The following is a 20255-nucleotide window of genomic DNA, read 5'->3' as shown; positions in this document are numbered from 1 at the left end:
ATATCCGCACTCTACGAACAGCGGCCGCAAAAAGAAACAAATCTCACATTCGCAATTGACAAAAAAATACATTCGAGTACATACATATATAAAAAACCAAAAAAACAAAACAAAAACAAAAGAAAATAATACCCTCTGCTAGAGTATAAAAAAGTAAAAATAATTCATACAATAGGCCAATACCAACGTTTTAGCAATCTAAGTCTAAGAAGGAAACTAATCGAAACTTTCTTTATAACATAAAACAAAAACTAAAACAAAAAAAATTGAAAAAGTTTACAAACCTGTGCGTGTGTGTGTAATACAGTAGTGCTATATAATATAGATCAGATATCGCATAACGCATCCAGCCTATATAAGTACGATACATATTACAAAACAACAAAAGAACGAAAAAAAGGCAAAAGAAAAATAACAAAAAAAAACTATAAAATATATGTATTTGTGTGTTTGATGTCAACTAAATGTTAAAGTCAACTAAAGGTCCCGTATGTAATTGTATTGAATAGCCCAACATTTTTTGAAACGAAGAAAACCGAGGCGATTCGAATTAGCATGAGTATCAATCTTTATACTATACATACATACATACACATACATATACATATATACACGACTATATACATATATATAGCGATATATGTATGTGGTACGACTAATGCAAGAGGATATGGATATGGATATGGATATGGCTGGCGGAATGAACGGCTGAGCTGAGGCTCAGGCTGACGATGATGATAACAGGCAAAACAATTAAAAATACTATACAAAATCGAAAAAAAAAACTACCAAAGATATTTCCTTCCTTTTATGTTTTTAAGTGTGGGCGGGTCATAGTTGGCACAACAGACAGCACTCAGAGGAGTCTTCAATGGCGTTCAAATTGTTGCTGTCTTGCTTAATGAAGCACCTAAGAAATAAGACCTCATAGCGTAGACCAAGCATATCTTTCTTTTCTATTTTTGCGGATTGAATCGGAAACGGCAGGGGCCCGAGTTGGATCCAGACCCTCGCCCAGACCACACCTATCTACGTTGCGCGAAGTTTTCTTTGCATCTATGGGTTGGCTGGCGAGTCACTGGGGATTCGTCGTAAATGGTTCCCATTAGGAAGATTTTATTTTAGAAACGCACAATAACTGCTGCTTTCGATATCGATATCGATACATGGCTTGACTGGCCTGAAATTCAAATTACAAAGTAGTGCCATTTCGCCACAGATGGCGCACCTCGATGCAGGGGAAATTCCATGTAGAAATCATGTATCATGTAGAATTTTTGTGCTATTATGATTATTTTCGCATATTTTAATATGCTCAATAAATTTATTTATAATTACACCTCAAATTTTACATCACCCAAATAAATAAAAAACAACAAACTGCGAATTTCCGTTGGCAGATAAAATATCGATCAATATACAGATGTCCACTATTTCTTCATTCACAAGTTTTGCGTCTTCTTTTAGTTTCATATAATGCGATTCCCAAAAAAGTTTTTAGGTATTTAGCTACAAATCTAGTGAAATATCTCAAAACAAGTAGAGGATAAAACACTATCGATCCAAAACGGAACACAAAATCATACTCGAAAATTTTTGCGAAAAACGGGGCACGGCTTATCGTGTTGTAAATTGCTGTGAAAATAAAAGAATAGGCGATTGAATTCGATCCCGTTTCTGTATTTGTACTCGGGAGCTCCTTAAAGCTGTAATGACACAAGACTTTGCTAAATTTGCTGCCAAGAGAGAGATAGCTTGATAGACAAGGCGTCTGCAGGGTGGATCGAGGTGGATCTTCCGCCTGGGAGCCCACATGGGAGCCGGTGGTTGTGTCGGATCTGTTGTCCAGGCCATAGGAAACCGTGCGGCGACCCCGGCTGTTTTTGTTGTTACTGATGGTGGCAATGCGACTTGGACCTTCCTGCTGTTGTGAGTCTTACATTCTCCGCTAGGGTTTCATATCAGCAGCAGTTTTGAATTTTTCTCTGGACAAGACAAAAATGGTTGCGCGCCACCGCGGGTTCTATCGGTCACCGCGACGGCAGGACGGCTATGTATCCAGGCACTTGTCCAGCAGCTCCTTGTTGAAGATGGTATCCAGGTCCGAGAGATCCGAAATATTTAAAGCAGTCGTGGAAGAACACGGCAAACAAAAATGTTGCAAATTGGAAGTTATCGATTGAACAATCGATACATGTAACTATCGTGTAGTGTTCAAGTGTGTAAATAAATTTATGAATTTATACCATTAAAACGACTATTTTACAAATCTTAAAGAAAATTGATTAATCTATCAGGACAATATCGATATTTGTACAAATGCATTAATATTCATTCAACACCCCTGCGCTGCTCTTATCCTGCAAGGCCCGGAACCGTTTTGTTTGCTCCCAATGTTTACATTTTAACGACCTGCAGAGGGTTCTTTCTCCCCGGCTCCGGCTTCGGCTTTGGCTTCAGCTTCTGTTTGGGCTTCGGCTACTTTCGGTCTCGTTTTCGGTGCTGCTCAGGTTTCGGCTGGTGAACCGCGAACCGTACCGTGCTGTGCCCTGCCGTGCCGCGAATCTGTCTGCAGCCGCTTGCTGTAACCTGACGCCGCCAGAGCCACTCTGTTATTTGTGCGTGCGCGTTGCCAATAAACGGGCAGTGGCTTCAGCTCTGCTCCTCTGGCCAAGTGGCGTAGCCGATTTGTGTGATAAAAATGTGAATTTTGATTGCCATTGGACTCTAAAATATCAACCAAACTAAACACAACTCCAAGTGTTTATCCCATTTCCAGTATGCAAAAAACTATCGGTGTGTGTGTTTTAGGCAGTGTATGTGTGTGTGTGTGCTGGCCCCAAAATGTAGGCAACAAAAACCTTCATTGAGGCTGCGAAACAGTTAAGCGAGCGAGAGAGAAAGCATCTGTGAGCTGTTATCGACTCGCTCTCCCTCTCCCAAGTGATGGCATGGAATTCCTTTGCAGAGCAACGTGTTTGTTATATACACAGGACACGGCAACACGAGGCACCGCACGGGTGCTCCAGAACAGGAGCCTGACAGGATACGATACTCTGTCGCGCCACTGCCGTGCCGTGCCTTGCCTTGCGCCCACGCACGTCCCGAAGAGCGAATGCTGGCGCACGAGAGCGCGCTCTTGCTCTCTCTTTCTCGTTCTCTATCTCTATCTAGCCCTTGCTGTCTCTCTTTTTGCGATGGTTGCTCTGGGATGCACAGTGGTACAAGTCACGCGTCGGTTGTTTTCTGAAAGCAATGATGACGGGCAAGAAGGTCTAAGTTTTTTTCTATATCTTTGTCTGTTAGCAAGAAAAAGCAGAACTTAAAGAAGTTTGAAAGGCGTTCAAGAAACCGAAGTTTCCTAAAAACGAATGGGTCACCTGACTCTACTTTGTTTCACTACACTGTGATGCTTAACGGCTACAGAATTCTCTTCCTGTAGCTTGAACTGCGTTTCGTTCCACTGTGCAGTGGGGAGGGACAACTAAGTGTGTTTTTTTTTTGTCGTGTGTGTTGGTGAACAGAAATCATGTTGACTCAACGTGCCAACAGCCAGCCAGCCGGGCGCTAACAGCAGCGGAAGCAGGAGCAGAACCAGCGGGAGCGAGAGCGGGAGCAGCTGGACCGGGCGGACCATCTCTAGCAGCAGCACCTGACAACGTGCTGGCAACCCACTGTACTCGTTGCGGAGTGCGCTCGTAATATTGCTTATTATTAACGCAAAATTGCACAAATATCGTGCGCAATTTCCTGGTCGTCACCGCAAGGTGTGTGCGAGAGTGGGGTGTTGGTGTGTGCCTCTCTCAGTCTCCCCGTTTTGTTTGAGTTAATGGAGAGCAGAGAGAAAGAGAAAGAGATAGAGATAGAGATTGAGATTGAGAGAGTGAGAGGCTTAGTGGACCAACAAAAAATTCCACAATTCATTCACAAGTGCAACGAGAATAGCAGCAACAAAAACGACAACAAAATATGAGTGAATCGCGTGCTTAACCTAAAAGCTCATGACAAAAAGGTTTTTAGGCGGGCCCCACACACCCACAGAGACAGAAAGAGTGTATAAGATGGAGAGAGAAAGAGAGACAGAGAGTTTGGAAACTAAACTCAATTCATGCTCTTTGTTTTCTACTTCCGCTATTCCATAGACAACAACAATAACAACTGAAATTGAAATAACAATGAAAGAAGAACAATCGAAATAGCAAATACGAGAAAAATGCAGTCGCAATGACAGCGAAAATTCGATGAGAAACAAGAACAGGATCTAAAATCGAAAAAAAAACACCTTCAGCTTCGATCGAAGTTTTAATTATTGTTTAATTGCAACAATATTAAAAAAAAAACAAAATATCACCAACAGTTATCGAAATGGAAACTAAAAAAACCACCAAAATCGAAATTGCAACTAAACCAACAACTAATATCGATATAAAAATTACATATACAATCTAAAAACCAACTACGAAAACAGAAACTCAACAACAATCCATATTAAAACTACACCAACGACTAATAACGAAATAAAAACTGCAACAAAAAGCGTAATTTTAACTACAACTAAAAAAAATCAACAACACTCCACTTTAAAACTACACCAACAAATAAAATCGTAAAACCAATTACACCAACGAATAAAATATAAATCAAATTCAACAAGAAAATCCAAATTACAACATCAACAAATAAAATGGTTATATACTCAACAACGATCGACATTAAACTATACCAACAATCGTGAAAAAAATAAGAAAACAAAAAAATCGACAAAAAATTTAATAAACAATGTATAGTTCCTGCTACGTAGCTTTTTTGTAAATGTGTATGCGAGTGAGTGAGAATGTTGCTAGAGAAAAGGACAGGTAGCGCAAATGAATTCCAAGAAACCCGCAACCAACACCAACACCATTGCCATCGCCTCCAAAAACTGAGAAGACATCGAAAAATACGCCCTACTGAAGGAGGAGTGCCAGAGGCGGAGGTAACGGCACCCGGAGGAGGTCCCTAGAGCCCCAATCCTCGTAGGTAGCTGAAATTGCATAGGAAAAGGTAACCAAAACCCTCCCCAGGAAGGAACCACAAGGAACCACCAAAACCACACACACACAAAGAACATGGAACGCATGTGGCGGAAAGTCAACCACAGCCTGCGCAACACGAAATCCCAGAGCCAGCAACAGCAGCCGAATGCTAGCAGCGTCAGTAGTGGCGGTGGTGCCGCCGTCGCCATCGTCTGTGGAGCTAATGCCGCCACACCACAGTCGACCGATACCATCAACTCGGCGGGTGGGTTCGGCGATGGGCAGCTGGTAGTTGCCGTTCAGGGATTGCCCGGGGCAGCAGCGACGTCCGGAGGGGCGGCATCTGCCGCTAGTGCGGCGGCAACGACTGCAACTGTCACTGCCAAAGGAGGCAGCAATGCCACCGGGCGGCGTTTGGCTAGCAGCGGCCAAACCTTGCCCGTATCCGGCGGCGCCAGCAAGTCGCTCAGCCAGCATGTCCTGCAGACGCGGACCGCCTCCTCGGAGCGGCGTCGGCGACGCAGGCGCAAGAGCCGGCCCCGACGCGGCGGTGGCATGGGAGCCGTCACCAGTTGCGTGGGCGATCCGAGCGGCGATAATATGTCGTAAGTGTCCAAAACGGGGATGGGATCTTGACGAGTATACTCGAAGAGGTTCCTCCATCATTCTGTTTCCTAAATAGGATAGTCCATAATCTCAATCTAATCGAATATCAAGCTACATTCAGAATCATTCATAAACACCTCATGGTTAGAAAAGTTTTCTCTTGGATTTTACGACTAGCTTAGGGGTATATGATTTCTAAAATGTGATTCGCTTTATGCTCCTTACACATATCTCTTCGTTTGATGTTCTCCCTATATTTGAATGATTATAATCTTCTTTGAAGCTCTGCTCCTACGAGCATACGAGTACGAGCAGCTCTATGATTCTGTGTTTCTTTCTATTAATACACGACTATGGAACATTTTGCGAATTATTAAACTATCAATTTATGTAGAGCTCCATGTTTCTTTATATGCATTGCTCCCACTTTATTCCCTTTCGATCCTTTAACATTCGTTTACTATACGATTCGAAGTCTCTTTAGATCTTATACTATCTTGTTTTGTCTTCGTTTCAGATCCTCCGGCGGCTTCTACACTCTGAAGGACCACCACCAGTACTATCGTCACGGGCACCATGGCCACGGAGCCGCCGGCGGTGGAGGGTCTGGCTCTTCGCGTCGCCTGTTCGCTACCTCAGCGCCCAGCGGCACCGTGATGATGTATCCCAATCCCCAGCGAGCACCCACCCTGACAGCGGCCGGCGGATCTGTATCTGGATGTGGTGCTGCCGTAGGAGGCGGATCCGTTGCCGTTGCCACTGTTGGGGCCGGGGCTGTGGCCCAGCCGGACATCTCTTTGCGGCAGCGAGCGGTGGCCAAGCTGCGGATGTTCAACTTCCACCTCAACTGGGATCTGCACATGACGCACTGCAAGCCCTGCGGGTGAGTGGCATCTGGAGTTACAAGTGGATGCCACCAAGTGGCTGCCACTTGAGTCTGCTCCAGTGGCTTGTGCTTTTGTTTGCCGCAGAGGGAACTCCAACTCCAACTCCTACTTCTACTTCTACACCTACTCCTACTGCACCTCCTCCTAGCCCACCACTCGCTCTTACGCTGTACCCTCTTTCCCTAGTTTTTCATTTGTTTTCCTTGCGGTTGAGTTGGGATTGGGTTCACTTGGTCTTCATTGAAGTGCCCGGAGCCCGAAGCCCGAAGCGGGCGTTGAATGAACCCAAATGCAAAGTGGGTCGCCGTTCCATTCCGTTTTAAATTTTCTGCCTTCAACTTTTCTGTGGCTTTAAGCCGACGGACGCATCGTTGTAGTCGTCGTCGCCGCCTGGCAATAAGGTAAATGGAGCAAAGTTTTCTTTACCAGGCCCCCAAATGTGTGAAATTTTAATGAAGCGCCAGCTAACGAGCTCCGGGTATGATATGGCTATTGCTATTGCTGTTGCTGTTGCTGTGGCTGTGCCTGGGATTGGGGCAGCCCAGCCCCACTGCTGCCACTCGTCCTATTTGGGTGGCTTAGATAGTTCGTTTTTATTTTTCTGATGGGTAATGAAGGGCTAACGATGGAACACCAAGAGAGAGTACGGCGATGAAATCTCGTCCAACAACCCAAATCTCAGCATCGTTCCCCAGGGTGGGAATTCCCCTGAGAATTTTAAATATTTGCTTGATAGTAAGCTCCTTATTCAGATAATATCTGATACAATTCATTGCAGACCATCGATTCTCCATCGATGAAATGATCTTAATCTTTAATTAGAGTTTTCCTTAGAAAGAGTTCTGCTTTGAACGATCGTTCATATATACTAGCTATAGCTATATTTATCTTCTAAAGAATCCTCCTCTTGTTATGCCTTGCAAACCAATCAGAAATGAATCGATAAAATCTCTAATGATGAAATAATTACCAAATACACTTGACTAATCCGTAAAAATTGAATTACCTTTGACAGACCCCGGCTGAGTGGGAGTGGCAACATCATCACGCGCCGCCTGTGCCGCAACCGGAGGCGGGAGGACAACGAGCTGTACCGCTCCAACAGCTTCAAGTTCGAGCGCTTCGAGCGCAAGGAGTGCCTCCAGGAGCTCTCCAACACATTGCAGAAGCAGGTGAGTACAGTAGTTGGCACCGTTGCGACAGGACGGCCATTGACCGGATGGATATTGAATAAGAAAAAAGGGAATACGGAATGCGGAATAACGAAACCGGGGGAATTGTGGGGTGCGTGGGGAATGGTGGAAAACAATTAGCCCTGAGGGCTGGCGACGACGACGGCGACCGCCACATGTTGCATGCCATCAATCGTGCCGCTGCGCTGCGCTGGAAATTTATGCGCATAGATTACACCTAATTGAAGTGTCCAAAAAGAGAGCCAAAGCAGAGTCGGGCACAATAATTAGTGGGGCTGCCACTTGCTGCAGAGTGGCATACGAATGGGTGGGGGCATGGGTCCGCTGGCTGACTTCGTCTCAGGTGGCGCTGTCTGTCTGAAAGATGGCTGCCTCGGCGGAAAGTTCAATCCCCCCTTTGACCCCATCCCCATTCCCATCCCTATCCCTATCCGTATCCTCCTGCATCCATCCATCACTGAGTGCCAGTGCCAGTGCCAGGGGTGTGGGAGAATCTAATTAAGGGCGCGCAACAAATTGAATTTTAATTGAGCGTCGAATTTGATTTGGAAGCCAAAAATGCTCCACGGGGGGGCCCCAGCCGATAACAAAGTTAAATTGAAATAGAACCTTAGGCAGGCCCGGGGTCTAGCAAGAGGAATAATTACTATTTAAACATGATTAAAGTTAGTACGTGTTGTACTTGAGGAGCAAAATAAGAACATTCAAGATTGAGTGCTGTATATCGACTGTTTTTTTAATTTCATGGAGATTGAGTTCAGGCGTTGGGTAATTTTAAGAAATTAAAGGTAGTGTTCCATGGCCGGTTTACACTAAGGCTGGGCTGAGTCAAGAGTCTTTGCGTTTTGCTGGCGGTGCAGTTTTTTTTTACATAGGGGCCTAGTGGTGGGAAAAAATAGCAACAAAAATGGCAGATCAAAAATCACCCAAGGAAAATGTACAAATAAACATATTATCAGTAAAATATATAATTTAAAATAATTTTATCGTTAAATAAGACTTTTTTGTGGGCCCGTGAGGCCATAAAGACACTGCATGATATGTGGGATCAGATCATGGTCTTAAGAGACGAAAACTTTACAAAACAAACAAAATATTCTAGTAATATTTGGTGGTCATGGATGTGGCCAGACACGATGTGGCCGATGTCGATAATGTGACCGACGACACCGAACTGAAGAAATACTTTTTGGAGAAACGGGAGATCGTTACGCCAGCTCAGTGCCTTGCCTGTAGAAGCTTAAACATTGGCTTCAGCGAGTTCGAGGAACTAATATCTGTTTATTGGCTAAAGATTGGCTGAAGATTTTGTTCGATTTGCCTTAGAGAATAGGTTACAAGCAGGGCACCGCGGAAACCTAAAGCAGTTATAAGTAGTTCAACGACTAAAATGGTTCATTTTACCCGTTATGAGCAATCTATCAAGCAGGTGCATAGATGGTTAATTTCTCTTTTGAAAAAACCATCGACCAAGCAGTGCACTTCTGAAACCTGAAGGATTGGTTCGTTTACCTCTTCAGAAACAAGGGATCAATCAAGCAGTGCGTTTGGTTCGTGTTCCATCGTGACAAAAGCCAGTCAAGCAGTGCGTAGATGCAAAAGATCCTTTTTAATGTTGAACTGTTTACTCAGCAAATTGTTTAGTTTTAGTTAGTCCCTGAATAAGCCATCCTCAAGGCAATTAAATATATGAGTAACACTCAACCACCGACAGCCAGCAAGTGGACATGACAAATGCATGACATTTTCAGGAGTTGTCCCGCGACCAGGCCACCACTTAGGTCCAGCTCCAGGTCCGATAATGCGATTTCTCGTTTCAAAACTTCAATTTTGTTTTATTTTTTAGCACGCCTCAAGGCGGATTTGTCTGCCGCTGCCGTTGTGCGGTTTGTGCAAGTTTGGGTGACTGGGTGGGTGGGTGTTTGGTGGAGTACTCCATCAAGGGGCGGCTAAGTGACAGGCAACCATTTATCAGCCGTCTAAGTACGCTGCGGTTTCTGCTGTCTGCAGAGCACTTCAAATCGCTGTCTCGCTGGCTCATCATCATCCAATAGCGTATCCCATGGTGTAAGCCATGTCCGTGTCCTGCTCCTCGTCCTCCTGTAACTACTCCACTCCACTTCGGACGAGCATGTACAGCTGTCAGCTGTCCGTTTCGATAAGCTGCGTGGATAGCAAACCGAAACCGAAACAGAATCCAAACTTTGCCTCACCTGCAACAATTCGCTCGATAAATAAATAAGCAGTACTCGCTCGGGAGGGACAGGGGACTCCAATTTCGAAGCAAGAAATACCCTAAAAAGGCTCGTCTCGTCGTCGTTTCTTCGAGAGCATTGGGAGCATCGAACCTTGACAGAAGTTAAGGTTGATTTCTCTTGGCTCAGACTCTCCTTCGATCTCTTATTCGGGCACTACATATTTTACAAATATATCTAATAGATCTTATGAAGCAGGTTGGGATCTCTAGCATTCCCAGCCATATCTAGGCAGATCAAATAGGCAAATATTCAATCAATGCTTCGAGGACATTCAGAGCAGTTTTAGTTTAAAACCATACGACTCTCAGCCAGGGTATGCAAAATTCTTTTTTTTCGTTTCCGGACCTCTTGCTTGTTCCCCCACAGCATCCCTCGATTCCCCATTCACCAATCCCCATTCGCAAGAGGCATTCCCATTTCTCCGATTCAATTTCTGACTGCTGGGACTTCCGGATGGAATGGATTTTGATGGATTTATCAGGTGTGGCAGCTCCAAGCAAACCACATCCACCTCAACCCACAGAGCATTGATTTATGTACCCCTAGACGCACAGTGACAAGTGTCACGTGAGCCGCCGTGGCTCACGTGTCTCACGAGGCTCACGTGGGGCACTCTCACTAATAAAGCGGGGAAGCTTGAATACCTGCATGCCAGACTCCTATCTCCTACGAGTTTATCTGTAAATTCCCAAGCCGCCAATCCCCCAGCCACTTGTGGCTGTCGCTGTCAATTGGATTTTCCCCAATATGAAGCCAGCAACAAGAAATAATGCAAAAACTGCGGAAGCCAGCAGCAGCAGCAGCACCAGCACCAGCACCAGAGAGTCAAAGACAAATGGCACTTGAAATTTTCCCTGGCAGCTTAAGTAGTTCAACCCAACTTCAGCCCACTCCACTGCCATGTTAATAAAAACTTGAAAATTGTTTTCATAACGCAGGGCAGGGGGCAGGGCACACATCATGTCCCATCACATCATTCAAGGGTTTACGGGCAATGAGGGGGAAGTGGGATTTCTGGATTCTTGTTTTGGGAATTGGTTTTGCCTTCGGTGGCTGCCGGCTCGGTTCGGTTCACTTTTCTTGACTCGAATGCAATTATTGAAATGAGATTGACCTCAAAGATTGCGAATTGATTCAATATAAATTTAAGGTTTGTATGTTAATTGGGATTTGGGCTTTCGGACTCGGCCAGCATTTGGATAAGAGGTACGCATTGAAAGAGTGTCCAGAAATGTATCGATTTTAGGAGTATCCTACAGTATCTATCCTTGGGATAGAATATTTATTTCTTTCCCAATGATTGATAGATTTCAATCTTCTTGAGGCTGGAATTCTGCAAAGAAGTTTCCCCACGTACTATATACTCTGTTCGATCCCTTTAATAGTTAATGCTTTAACAATCTTCGAAATCGATTCCTTTCTTTCAGTACATCTCTGTTACAAATCAATCCAATCCCCCTACTAATCGCAGCCATTTCTTTGCTCCTGCTCGGGTTTTAATTAAAAATACGAGTTCCCCTGGCTAATATTAATTGAAATTGGCTCTAGGATTATGGATTCGATGCAATATATTATTTTTTATGCCCAAACCCTTAAAGTCTTATCTTTTGGGTATCCATTTCTCAAGATGTGCGCAAGAGTTTTCGCCCATTTTGGTTCTTTCATTCATGTCCCGTTCCGTTCCATTCCGTCCCGTCCGTGTCCATTACTCTCTTCTCTGTTGCTCCTCCATTTGTCACTGTTCACCTTTGGCCCATTCACAAGTCAACCGCTCCGCAGAACCCACTGCCACTCTCTTCCCATCCTCCCGTCTCCCTGCGTGCCACAATGGACTGTCGACAGGCGTCTCCATCTCTCGTCTCTCCTCTCATTGTCCCGGATAATTTCCATCATCTAATGCGTTATCTTCGGGGAACGAGTCGCTCCTTGTTGTGGGGTCCATGGGGGTACACGGGTACGGGGCGGACATTACCCGCCTACGCATTATTTTTGATGGCACAATTTTGAGCATTAGAGCCGACATACTCCCATCCCATCTCGTCCCATCCCCGGTGCTGCTCCGGCGGAGATTGCTCAGTGATCTGTGTGCGCTGGCAATCATTAGCCCCAATGTCCTGTCCGCTTGTCGCTTTATTCATGCAACAATTGTTGATTGCCACCCTTCTGGTGTCCTGTGAAGCCCCATGCTCCCTGCCTTACCCCGCACCCTGCTCTGTCGCCTGCCTGCCTGCCGTTTGTTGCGTGTGAATTATTGTTGGCAATAACGTGGAATTGCCTTGTCAGTCAGCAATCTGCAAGAAATGAAGGCCTGGCCTCCACTCCGTCCGCGCCTCGTGCTCTCTCGTCTGTCTCTCTTTTGACCCCTTGGACGTGGCATTAAGTAGCTCGAGGTAACCCCCATTCCCACTCCCACTGCCATTGCCACTTCCTACCTGCCGTCTTGCGATAGTTTCAATGAAAGGGGGCACCATAAAACGAGTTAATTTCCGATGCCCCCAAACTTGTGCCAACTCCAAACTGTTTCTCCTACAAATTTAATCAAACACTCGCATGAGAGAAGGAAGAAGGAGCTGCAGATTGGGTGGTAGCTCAATGCCACTGCCGTAGCGCTCCAGCCAGTTGGCGCTCTAAATAATTCATGGCGGCAACATTCGTTCCAGGCGCTTTCTGTGCAACATTTCCAGCTTGTAATACATTCAAATGGGATTTTACGGCCAGGGAAGGAGACGTTGGATGGTGCATGTGTGCGTCCCCTTCCACATGAGGCAAATCGAAAGAAATAAACAATTCTGAATAATAAAGAAGAGAGGAAAGGGAAACTTTCAAAATGAACAATCCCAGAAGCAGTGGAGTCTGATGGGTTTTGTGGATTGATAATAAAATAATAATACAAAGAATCAAATCAAGAGCCTAAGAAAATGTGTTGTGTGTGATTGAGTGCTTGATACGTTTAATTTTCCGCATATTAATCGGCATCCATTACAGAGAACACTAGCATCCTTCCGGTGCATCCTTTCCACCTTCACATTCACTTTGTATTATCGGAGATATCAGACATGAAGCTACGCGGAGAGCGATAGTTCCACGATAGACAGCTGGAGATGCAGATCCCCGATTTTGATCAGAGATCAGAGTCCTATCAGTCCTCTTACATTTCTCATGAAGAATTGATACAAGATGGCAGCAGCATTGATTGCCATGTTTCATTTCCATTGTTGCAATAAAGTGACGTCTTTCCCATCGTTCTTAAATGTGCGACTTTCAGCAGCTCAGCGTCGTGCCATGCCATTCCATTCCAAGCAGTAATCCACCGCGTAATGCAAAAGACTTGAGTGTAGCATACATTTGTCTCCCTGCCGCATTGTGTGCCGCACTAAATTTATGTGCGCAATTGTGCTGAGCCCCCATATGCCCCCCTACCCACTCTATGGGGAATGTATTAGTTGGCCCTTTCTTTGTGCCGGGGCCTGCTGGTATTACTCTTCGTTGGGTGCTCCCTGGGTTTTCCATCTCGATTTCTCCATTTGTCGCTGGGGCTACAGTTACAGTAACATGGCTGCCTCGCCTCGGAGGCTGCACCTTCAGCGGTTCAGCATTTCCGTCGCTCCGACTCTACTCCGGGAGGTCCTTTGTGTGTTATTATTCAAAATCCAGTCAATAATACGAGACGCGATGCTAATTTATTATACCAAATACGCACGCAAGATGCTCCAAGCTGTCGGGGCATTTTCTGGTGAATATTTCAGTAGGAATAAGGAGGGTGGAGAAGGAGAGGGAAGGGGAAAGGGAGGGGGCGGAGGCGGAGGCGGAGGCGAGTGGCGAGGAGTTACAATTACATTGCCAGCCAGTGAATACCGTTGGCCGTTAACACGTCCCAGTGTGGCCAACACACCCACACACACACCCACAAGGATGTAGGATGTAGGATGTGGGATGGTGTGAGGTATCCTCCTCCTTCGAAGTGCGTGTGTCCCGGATGCTTTTCAATTTTATCCCTTTTATTGGCTTGGCATTTGTTCCAGCTGCTTAAAATTCATACACAAATACGCGAACATACTCCTACTGCTTCAGTGGTGGAGGACGAGGAGGACCATGGATGGACGGATGGGGGAGGACCAAGTGACGTGGATTTTGTAGTGGGACCAACTGGCGCTGGAGCCATAAGGTCTCCCGTCAACTGTCTGCCCTGCCAGAAAAAGTTTCCCTGGCGCTTTGTGCAAATTAGTTTATTGGAAATTCTTGTTTTCCATTTCGCTTCGATTTATTTCGTTTGTGAGTGTGGGTGTCGTATAAATCTGCATGCAAGGGGAATCACATTAACTTCTTTAACTCGAATCACTTAAAGTCGATTTCAAAATGATTTCACCTCAAGTCCCAGTCGCGGAATCGAAGCATTAAGCTTCCTTCTATCAGTCGTGGCTGAACGGGATTGTATTAACGTTCAAATGGAGTTCAATTGCAGCTTAAGATGGTTAGGGAAGACCTTTGTGGCTTTTCTCTTCTCTAATTGCTGATCTGATGTTTTCTTTTTGGATCATAAAATCCTCTCAGCTTCACTGTCAACTCTCCTTTTACACCTCCTCCTCTCCGTCGTGTGCCATCTATTTATATTTCTCTTTGCTAATCAATTTGTTTGTCCTGAGTTTCTCTGCCCGTCCATCGCGTTCTTCGACAACGTTGCTAATCAATTAACTTTTGATTAGTTTAGCTTCCTTCCTGCCCTCTGCTCTGACAATTGCATGAACCACATTCTCGACTTTTCCCACATTTCTTATGCAACAACTAAAAACAAAGTTGTGGCCCCCAGTCCCCAGTCGAAGGAAGGAAACCCTTCCGTTTTCTCCTCCCCCCCACAGAGTGCCCAGAGCACTTTAGTTTCGCCCATAACTTCTTAAATTTATAATATTACGTGTTATATACTCACTGTCGGAAGGAAGTAAGTGGGGAGCAGGTGGGGGACAAGATGGAGGAGCACACACACTCACTGAGGAGGGCAGGGACTATTAAAATTTTAATGAAAATGATGTCCGCTGGGACGGGTTACAACGTTCTCGCATTGCCAATGACGATGACTCACCCAGCACACAGGACACAGAACACAGAAGCCAGAGCCCGGAGAGATGAAGACACTAAGAGAGGGGAAAGAGGGGGAGAGAGAGAGAGAGAGAGCTTTAGCTAAAGCTAAATAATGTAACGGAGGGCTTCAATGTTACTCGTGGAAGAGGATGATAGAGGGGGCAGACTGAGAGAGTGCGTGGCGGCGTCTTGTGCGTGCAACTGCCATATCAATATCAAAACACACTCACTCTCTCTCTTGCTCACACACACAGATGTACATCCATCCTGCTCCCGCACAGGTGGATTAACATTGAAATTGACTGAGACAAGCGGCAGGTGGCGCCAGGCCACCCTCCTCGAGTCTCCAGGGACTCACTCGCACACACAACGCACACGAACTCCAGCAAGCTTTAAGTTCGAGCTTGGTGTCGTGCCGGAAGCTTTAACGGTATGCACCGTATGAGTACTCCATGTATTCCATGTGAATATTAATGATCTTTCGTAGGGCAAGAGCTTGAGAAGGATCTCCGACGATAGGCAGATGAAAGAGATATTTTTTAAGGAGGATCAGGAAAGTGTCATCAAAAGTCCTGCTGAAAAATTTGTTTCCTAATTCCGACTTTTATTGAATTGGCATTCATTCATGGTATTCAAAAGGAAATGGGACTGTATGGGACTAGAAGAAGCCTTACTTCCAATAAAGGTTCCGTTTGAACATCACAGCACTAGAAATGTATTTGAAATCTTCGAGATCCCAGGGTTTATACGGACAGGACAGGTGTTCCCAGTGTTTCTTTCACTCTATAAATGCTCCATTTTAATGGGGAGTTCGATGCACATGGGCACAAGCTTGAGCCGCTCGAGAGTGTCAGTCTCCCTGCTACGCCCCCCGCCTTCGCACACCCACCGCGGCAATCTCGTGGTGCTCTGACCTACAACGCCCCCGGCGCCATCCCTTAGCTAAGGGTTGCCGTTGTCGTTGCCGTTCGCCGGCGGCGCAGTGCCAAATCCGTTTAAATTTATGGCGTGTCATTGTTTTGGCATAAAATTAAGTGAGTTCATCGAAGGTGTCGAGGGGGGAAGAAAAGGGCAAGGGACGGGGGAAACCGTTCACTCGACATGTAGTTAAACATGCACAGACATGCATGCAAATGATTGCAGTGGATCCCTGGGAGCGGAGGCGTAGGCGTAGGCGTAGGCGAAGCGTCCCCAGTTCACACGTTAATGAAATTCAATAAACGCTGCCTACTTTCAGGCGCGGGCAACGCAGACAGACAGGCATACACGACACACACACACACACACACACACATACTCATACATACGCTGTATATGTCCCCCCCTTGAGCAATTGTTCATCTTCCCAAGCGAGGCCGCAACATGGAAAATAATTTATAAAATTCATAAGCGCCTTTAATTTATGAGAACATCCTGCCCCATTCCCATTCCCGTTCCCATTCCGTGCACCACAATCTCCGGGCCGTCGTTTGCCCCAAGCGATTCTGTGTAATTTTAATTAATGCTAAAACGGAATGCGAATGCTAAACGCCCCAGAAGAAGGCAAATAAAAAGGAAGAAAAGTGAATGAGATTGAGAGGAAGGCGACACAAGAATAGCCGAAGGAAGAAGACTGAGGGAAAATCAGCGAAAACAAACCCGAAAAAAAAACGCAGCAGAAGAAAGTTCAGAGACAATGAAAGAAAGGAGCTTCCCAGGAAGAGGAGACGGGGGAGCACGGGATAGCAGAGATAGAGATGGGAAAGGGAAAGGGATGGCACATTTGCATTTGAAAAGGCTCAGCGGTTGACATTTTTTCGGTTTTTTGTGCGGTCTAACCGTACCCTTCCTTACAGACGGGAGCTTACAGAACAGAGAGCCTGTTCTCGTAAAGAAATGAATGAACCGAACCGAACTTCTTCGCAATTAAATATGCCCTTCGTACAAAGATATAGCCACAATCACTGGATATAGTATCCATACACAGAGCCAACAAATTTCAAACGAAAATAACCTATTTCAGCTGGTATCAATTGATTCTTAAAACAGATGGATCTGTTTGATCTTATTCTGTAATACAATATGCCATTTGCAAGGACCATTCAATCCAATTCGGGATGGCTGTTGGGTCTGTTGGCTCTTTAGCGCAATCCGCGAAGTTGCTGACATGCTGAAGAGGAGGAGGAGGAGAAGGAGGAGAAGGAGGAGGAGGAGACTCCTCACAGATGGAAACCGAGAGGAGGAGACAGGAGACAGGCGACAGAGCCGCAGACGATGGGAAAAGTTGGCTTTACTTATGATTAATGCCATTGTCGCCTGAATGGCCAAGAAAAGTTCGAGTTTTCTCCGCTGGAAGACTGAAGGGCCGATGAGCGGCAAGGAGGCAAGGATTGAGCTTGTTTTGATTGCAGACTTTACGACTCGTATAACTCCTTAGCTGCATATTAATCAGCCCTCTTTGGGGCCCTCTGTCTCTGCTCAGTCTGGGTCTGGGTCTGGGTCTGCTTATGTGTTTGTGTTTGTATTGGCAACTTCTTTTATTTCGGCAAAAGTCAAAGGCCAAAAAAGGTGAACAGCAAAAAGGCGGGCCCCCATGTGCTCTTTTGCCAACGCTCTGGGGCGTGGCCAAGAAGTTGTTCCCCCAAATTAGATACAAAGGCGGTTTCTGTTTCTGTTTGTGTTGCTGCTGGGTTCTGGTGTGGGCGGTGGAAAAATCGCAGATCATCATGGGCATTGATTATGGGACATACTCTAATTACAAGTCCTTCAGTCGAACTTGTTGTAGAATTTGTTGTTGGACTTCCACCTTAAATAACTGCATCCTAGATTGCATAGAGTGTTTGTGGGGTGTGGGGAATTTATTGTCAATTTATTTGGAATGTACAGGATAAAAAGGGATCGGGTGAAGGATCGTGTGTCGGATGTCAGTGCCTTTAGTAGTGTCTACGCTGACGATAGCCCGGCGGCAGATACCGCGTGTTCGGTGCCTGGACATGCGAAGAGGCCGATCCCCTATAGGCGCCGCCATACGAAGATCCGCCGGAACCGCGTCTGGAGATTGGAGAAAAGGGTTTGAAGGACTTCCAACGGGAACGAGGGCTAGAACTCACCCAGCTGGGCCACCGGCGGGAGCCTGAGCGTGAGCAGCGGGAACTGACGGCGATGTGGGCAGATGGGCGCCCTCGGCATGGAATCCGTTCTTGTCCGCCTTGTAGTTGACCGTATACTGCTGGCCATCGTCCCCGGTGTAGGAGTAGGAGCCGCGCACTCCCAGCGAGCCATGGGGCCATCCGCCACGGAACTCTCCGGTCTCATCGCGATGGATGCCATTGCCCGTATCGAAGCTGTAGGAAGATTGCAGGAGTCATTGAATTTGGATTTCGATTTCGATTAGTTCTGAAGTGGCTTGAAGCTGGGGAGCTTGGGAACGTGATTCAGATGTGGTTTTTCGCTACGGCTTGCAATGGAACTACTTTTTGTCAGGATATGCCTTTGGATGGGTCTGGTTTTCTGTAGTTTTGGTTTTGGTGTGGCTCTAATTTCCTAAGGCTGTGGCTTGGGTTCTGAGTTTTGGAGAGATTTCCCCGTGGGATACGGTACGGTACGCACCCAAAGTTGTAGTTGCCATTGGCATCGCTCTGGTAGTCGCTCCTTACGATGGGAATCTGCGGCTGCTGCTGCTGCTGCTGGCGCTGATAGCTCGAGGCGGCAACGGCCCCGGCACCGGCCCCGTGTCCGGCTCCGTGTACGGCTGCAGGGCGTGCATGTCCTTGTCCACTGACGCCGTGGTAGTGGAGCTGCGAGGCCTGGGGCTGGGGGCTGGGCAGATACCGCTGGCTGAGGCGTCCGGCCAGAGTGGAGGCTGGGGCGGCCAGGAGCAGGCTGGCAACGGTCAGCAGAGAGCGCCACATGCCGCACGCACTCGAATCACACACGCACAAAAAAAGGCACAAGAACAACAACAAAAAAGATCACCAAAAATAATGGCCGTAGTGGAGTGGCAGAAGAGCAGCAGATGGAGCAGATGGAGCGCGGGGAACGCTTGAACGGCGACTGTTGCTGGCTCTGTCGAAGCGTTTTGGCTTTATAGTCTCGACCACGATATTGGCCCGGCTAACACACACATACACATGGACAGCCACTGGAGCTATGCTCAATTTTAATTGTTTTTTGTTCAACTTCTTCGACGCGTTTTTGCCGGTTTGTGTTTGTTTTTTGGGCGTTTAATTAGCCAAAGGCAGACGCGACTGCCGCTGCACCAACGAACAATTTTTGGAATAGTTTCTCGCTTCGCTGCACCCCTCTTTCGCTCTTGCGCTCTTTCGCCCCTTCGCTTTTTCTCTCTGCCTCTCCTCAGAGTGTCGTCTCCTTCATGGAATGTGTCTTGTTCTTGGGTCTTGTGGCTATAAGAGTTGTGTCTCTCCTTTGATGGGTCGGGCCGGGTCGGGGCGCGGTTGTGTTGGAGGTTGGAGGGCAACCCGCTGTGCGGTACATGCCACTTGGCACTTGGTCAAAATGCTGCGGCTAAACTAATTATAGCAATGGCAACGATGGCATCTATTCTGCCACTCTGCCATGGGGCTCTCCGCCAGTCAGTGGCGTAGTCTTCCAGGAGTCGCAGAAGGGGCTTAAAACCTAACCATCCTAAAGCCCTAAAAACCAATCTGAAAGCATAGATCTTAAGATCTGTAGATCCGTTGATCTGTTCTTTCCGTTGATTCCCCATTTCCTATAGACATATCTCTTTGATCATAGTAAACGATGCTTATGTGGGTGTTTGGGTGTTTGGGAAAAGGTTCCAGCCTATTCCCCTTTGTTAGACGCTTCTGTCTGCTATTATTAGCACAAATCCAAAAAGCGAAGAGTAGAAAAACACACACTTATGCGGAGTTCCGGTTCGTGGATCGAGTGGATCGAGTGGCTCTCGAGCTACCCATAAATGCCCTCACACTCGAGGGCCATTACAACAAACGTTGCCGCTTCTCGGATTCTATCAAAACAACTTTGGAGCTGGACAATCAACGAAGATGGGGTGAGCTGATGTTGATGAACAGATGATGACGATTAAGATCTGTGGTGGATGTCGGTGTGGATATGGATAACCCCAAAGAAACAGTAGCACACAATCCAAGGGATTCCGCTGTGGATTTGTGAACTCTGAATATTTTGATGAAAATAAATGGGTGTATTACCCTCTGGGGGTCAGCGTCTAAGATCGATCGCAGAGTGTACTCGCAAATA

General features: G+C 46.3%; 2 protein-coding genes across 3 annotated transcripts in view; one reads left to right on the top strand and one right to left on the bottom strand.

Moving 5' to 3' along the window:
- The first annotated feature begins 2511 nt into the window (after positions 1 to 2511).
- The window catches only part of LOC108153079, a 62076-nt gene continuing 44332 nt past the window's right edge, over positions 2512 to 20255 (top strand). The window contains exons 1-4 of one of the 2 annotated variants that reach the window (XM_033386326.1): positions 2512 to 2778; positions 4143 to 5620; positions 6139 to 6504; positions 7524 to 7680. In XM_033386326.1, coding sequence (XP_033242217.1) covers positions 5109 to 5620; positions 6139 to 6504; positions 7524 to 7680 — 1035 coding nt within the window. In that variant the 5' untranslated portion in view covers positions 2512 to 2778; positions 4143 to 5108. Of the gene's footprint in view, positions 2797 to 4142; positions 5621 to 6138; positions 6505 to 7523; positions 7681 to 20255 lie in introns of both variants that reach the window. The other variant, XM_017282862.2, reaches the window with a different exon arrangement.
- LOC108153080 (larval cuticle protein LCP-17) lies at positions 17847 to 19082 on the bottom strand. Its single transcript, XM_017282864.2, has 3 exons — positions 18624 to 19082; positions 18125 to 18358; positions 17847 to 18065 (listed from the first exon to the last, which is right to left on the bottom strand). The coding sequence occupies exons 1-3, from the start codon at positions 18923 to 18925 to the stop codon at positions 17948 to 17950; spliced, it is 654 nt and encodes a 217-aa protein (XP_017138353.1). The 5' UTR covers positions 18926 to 19082; the 3' UTR covers positions 17847 to 17947.

Source organism: Drosophila miranda, chromosome XR (assembly GCF_003369915.1).
Source record: "Drosophila miranda strain MSH22 chromosome XR, D.miranda_PacBio2.1, whole genome shotgun sequence".
Taxonomy (NCBI): domain Eukaryota; kingdom Metazoa; phylum Arthropoda; class Insecta; order Diptera; family Drosophilidae; genus Drosophila; species Drosophila miranda.
The sequence above is the reverse complement of the archived record's forward strand: the minus strand, read 5'-3'. Positions and strand labels throughout refer to the sequence as shown.

Coding starts and splice junctions, on each gene's coding strand:
- LOC108153080 (XM_017282864.2), bottom strand. CDS start 18,925: ATGTGGCGCTCTCTGCTGACCGTTGCCAGCCTGCTCCTGGCCGCCCCA. Junction 18,359..18,623: donor AATGGCAACTACAACTTTGG/GTGCGTACCGTA, acceptor ATCTTCCTACAG/CTTCGATACGGGCAATGGCA. Junction 18,066..18,124: donor CCCGCCGGTGGCCCAGCTGG/GTGAGTTCTAGC, acceptor TCCAATCTCCAG/ACGCGGTTCCGGCGGATCTT.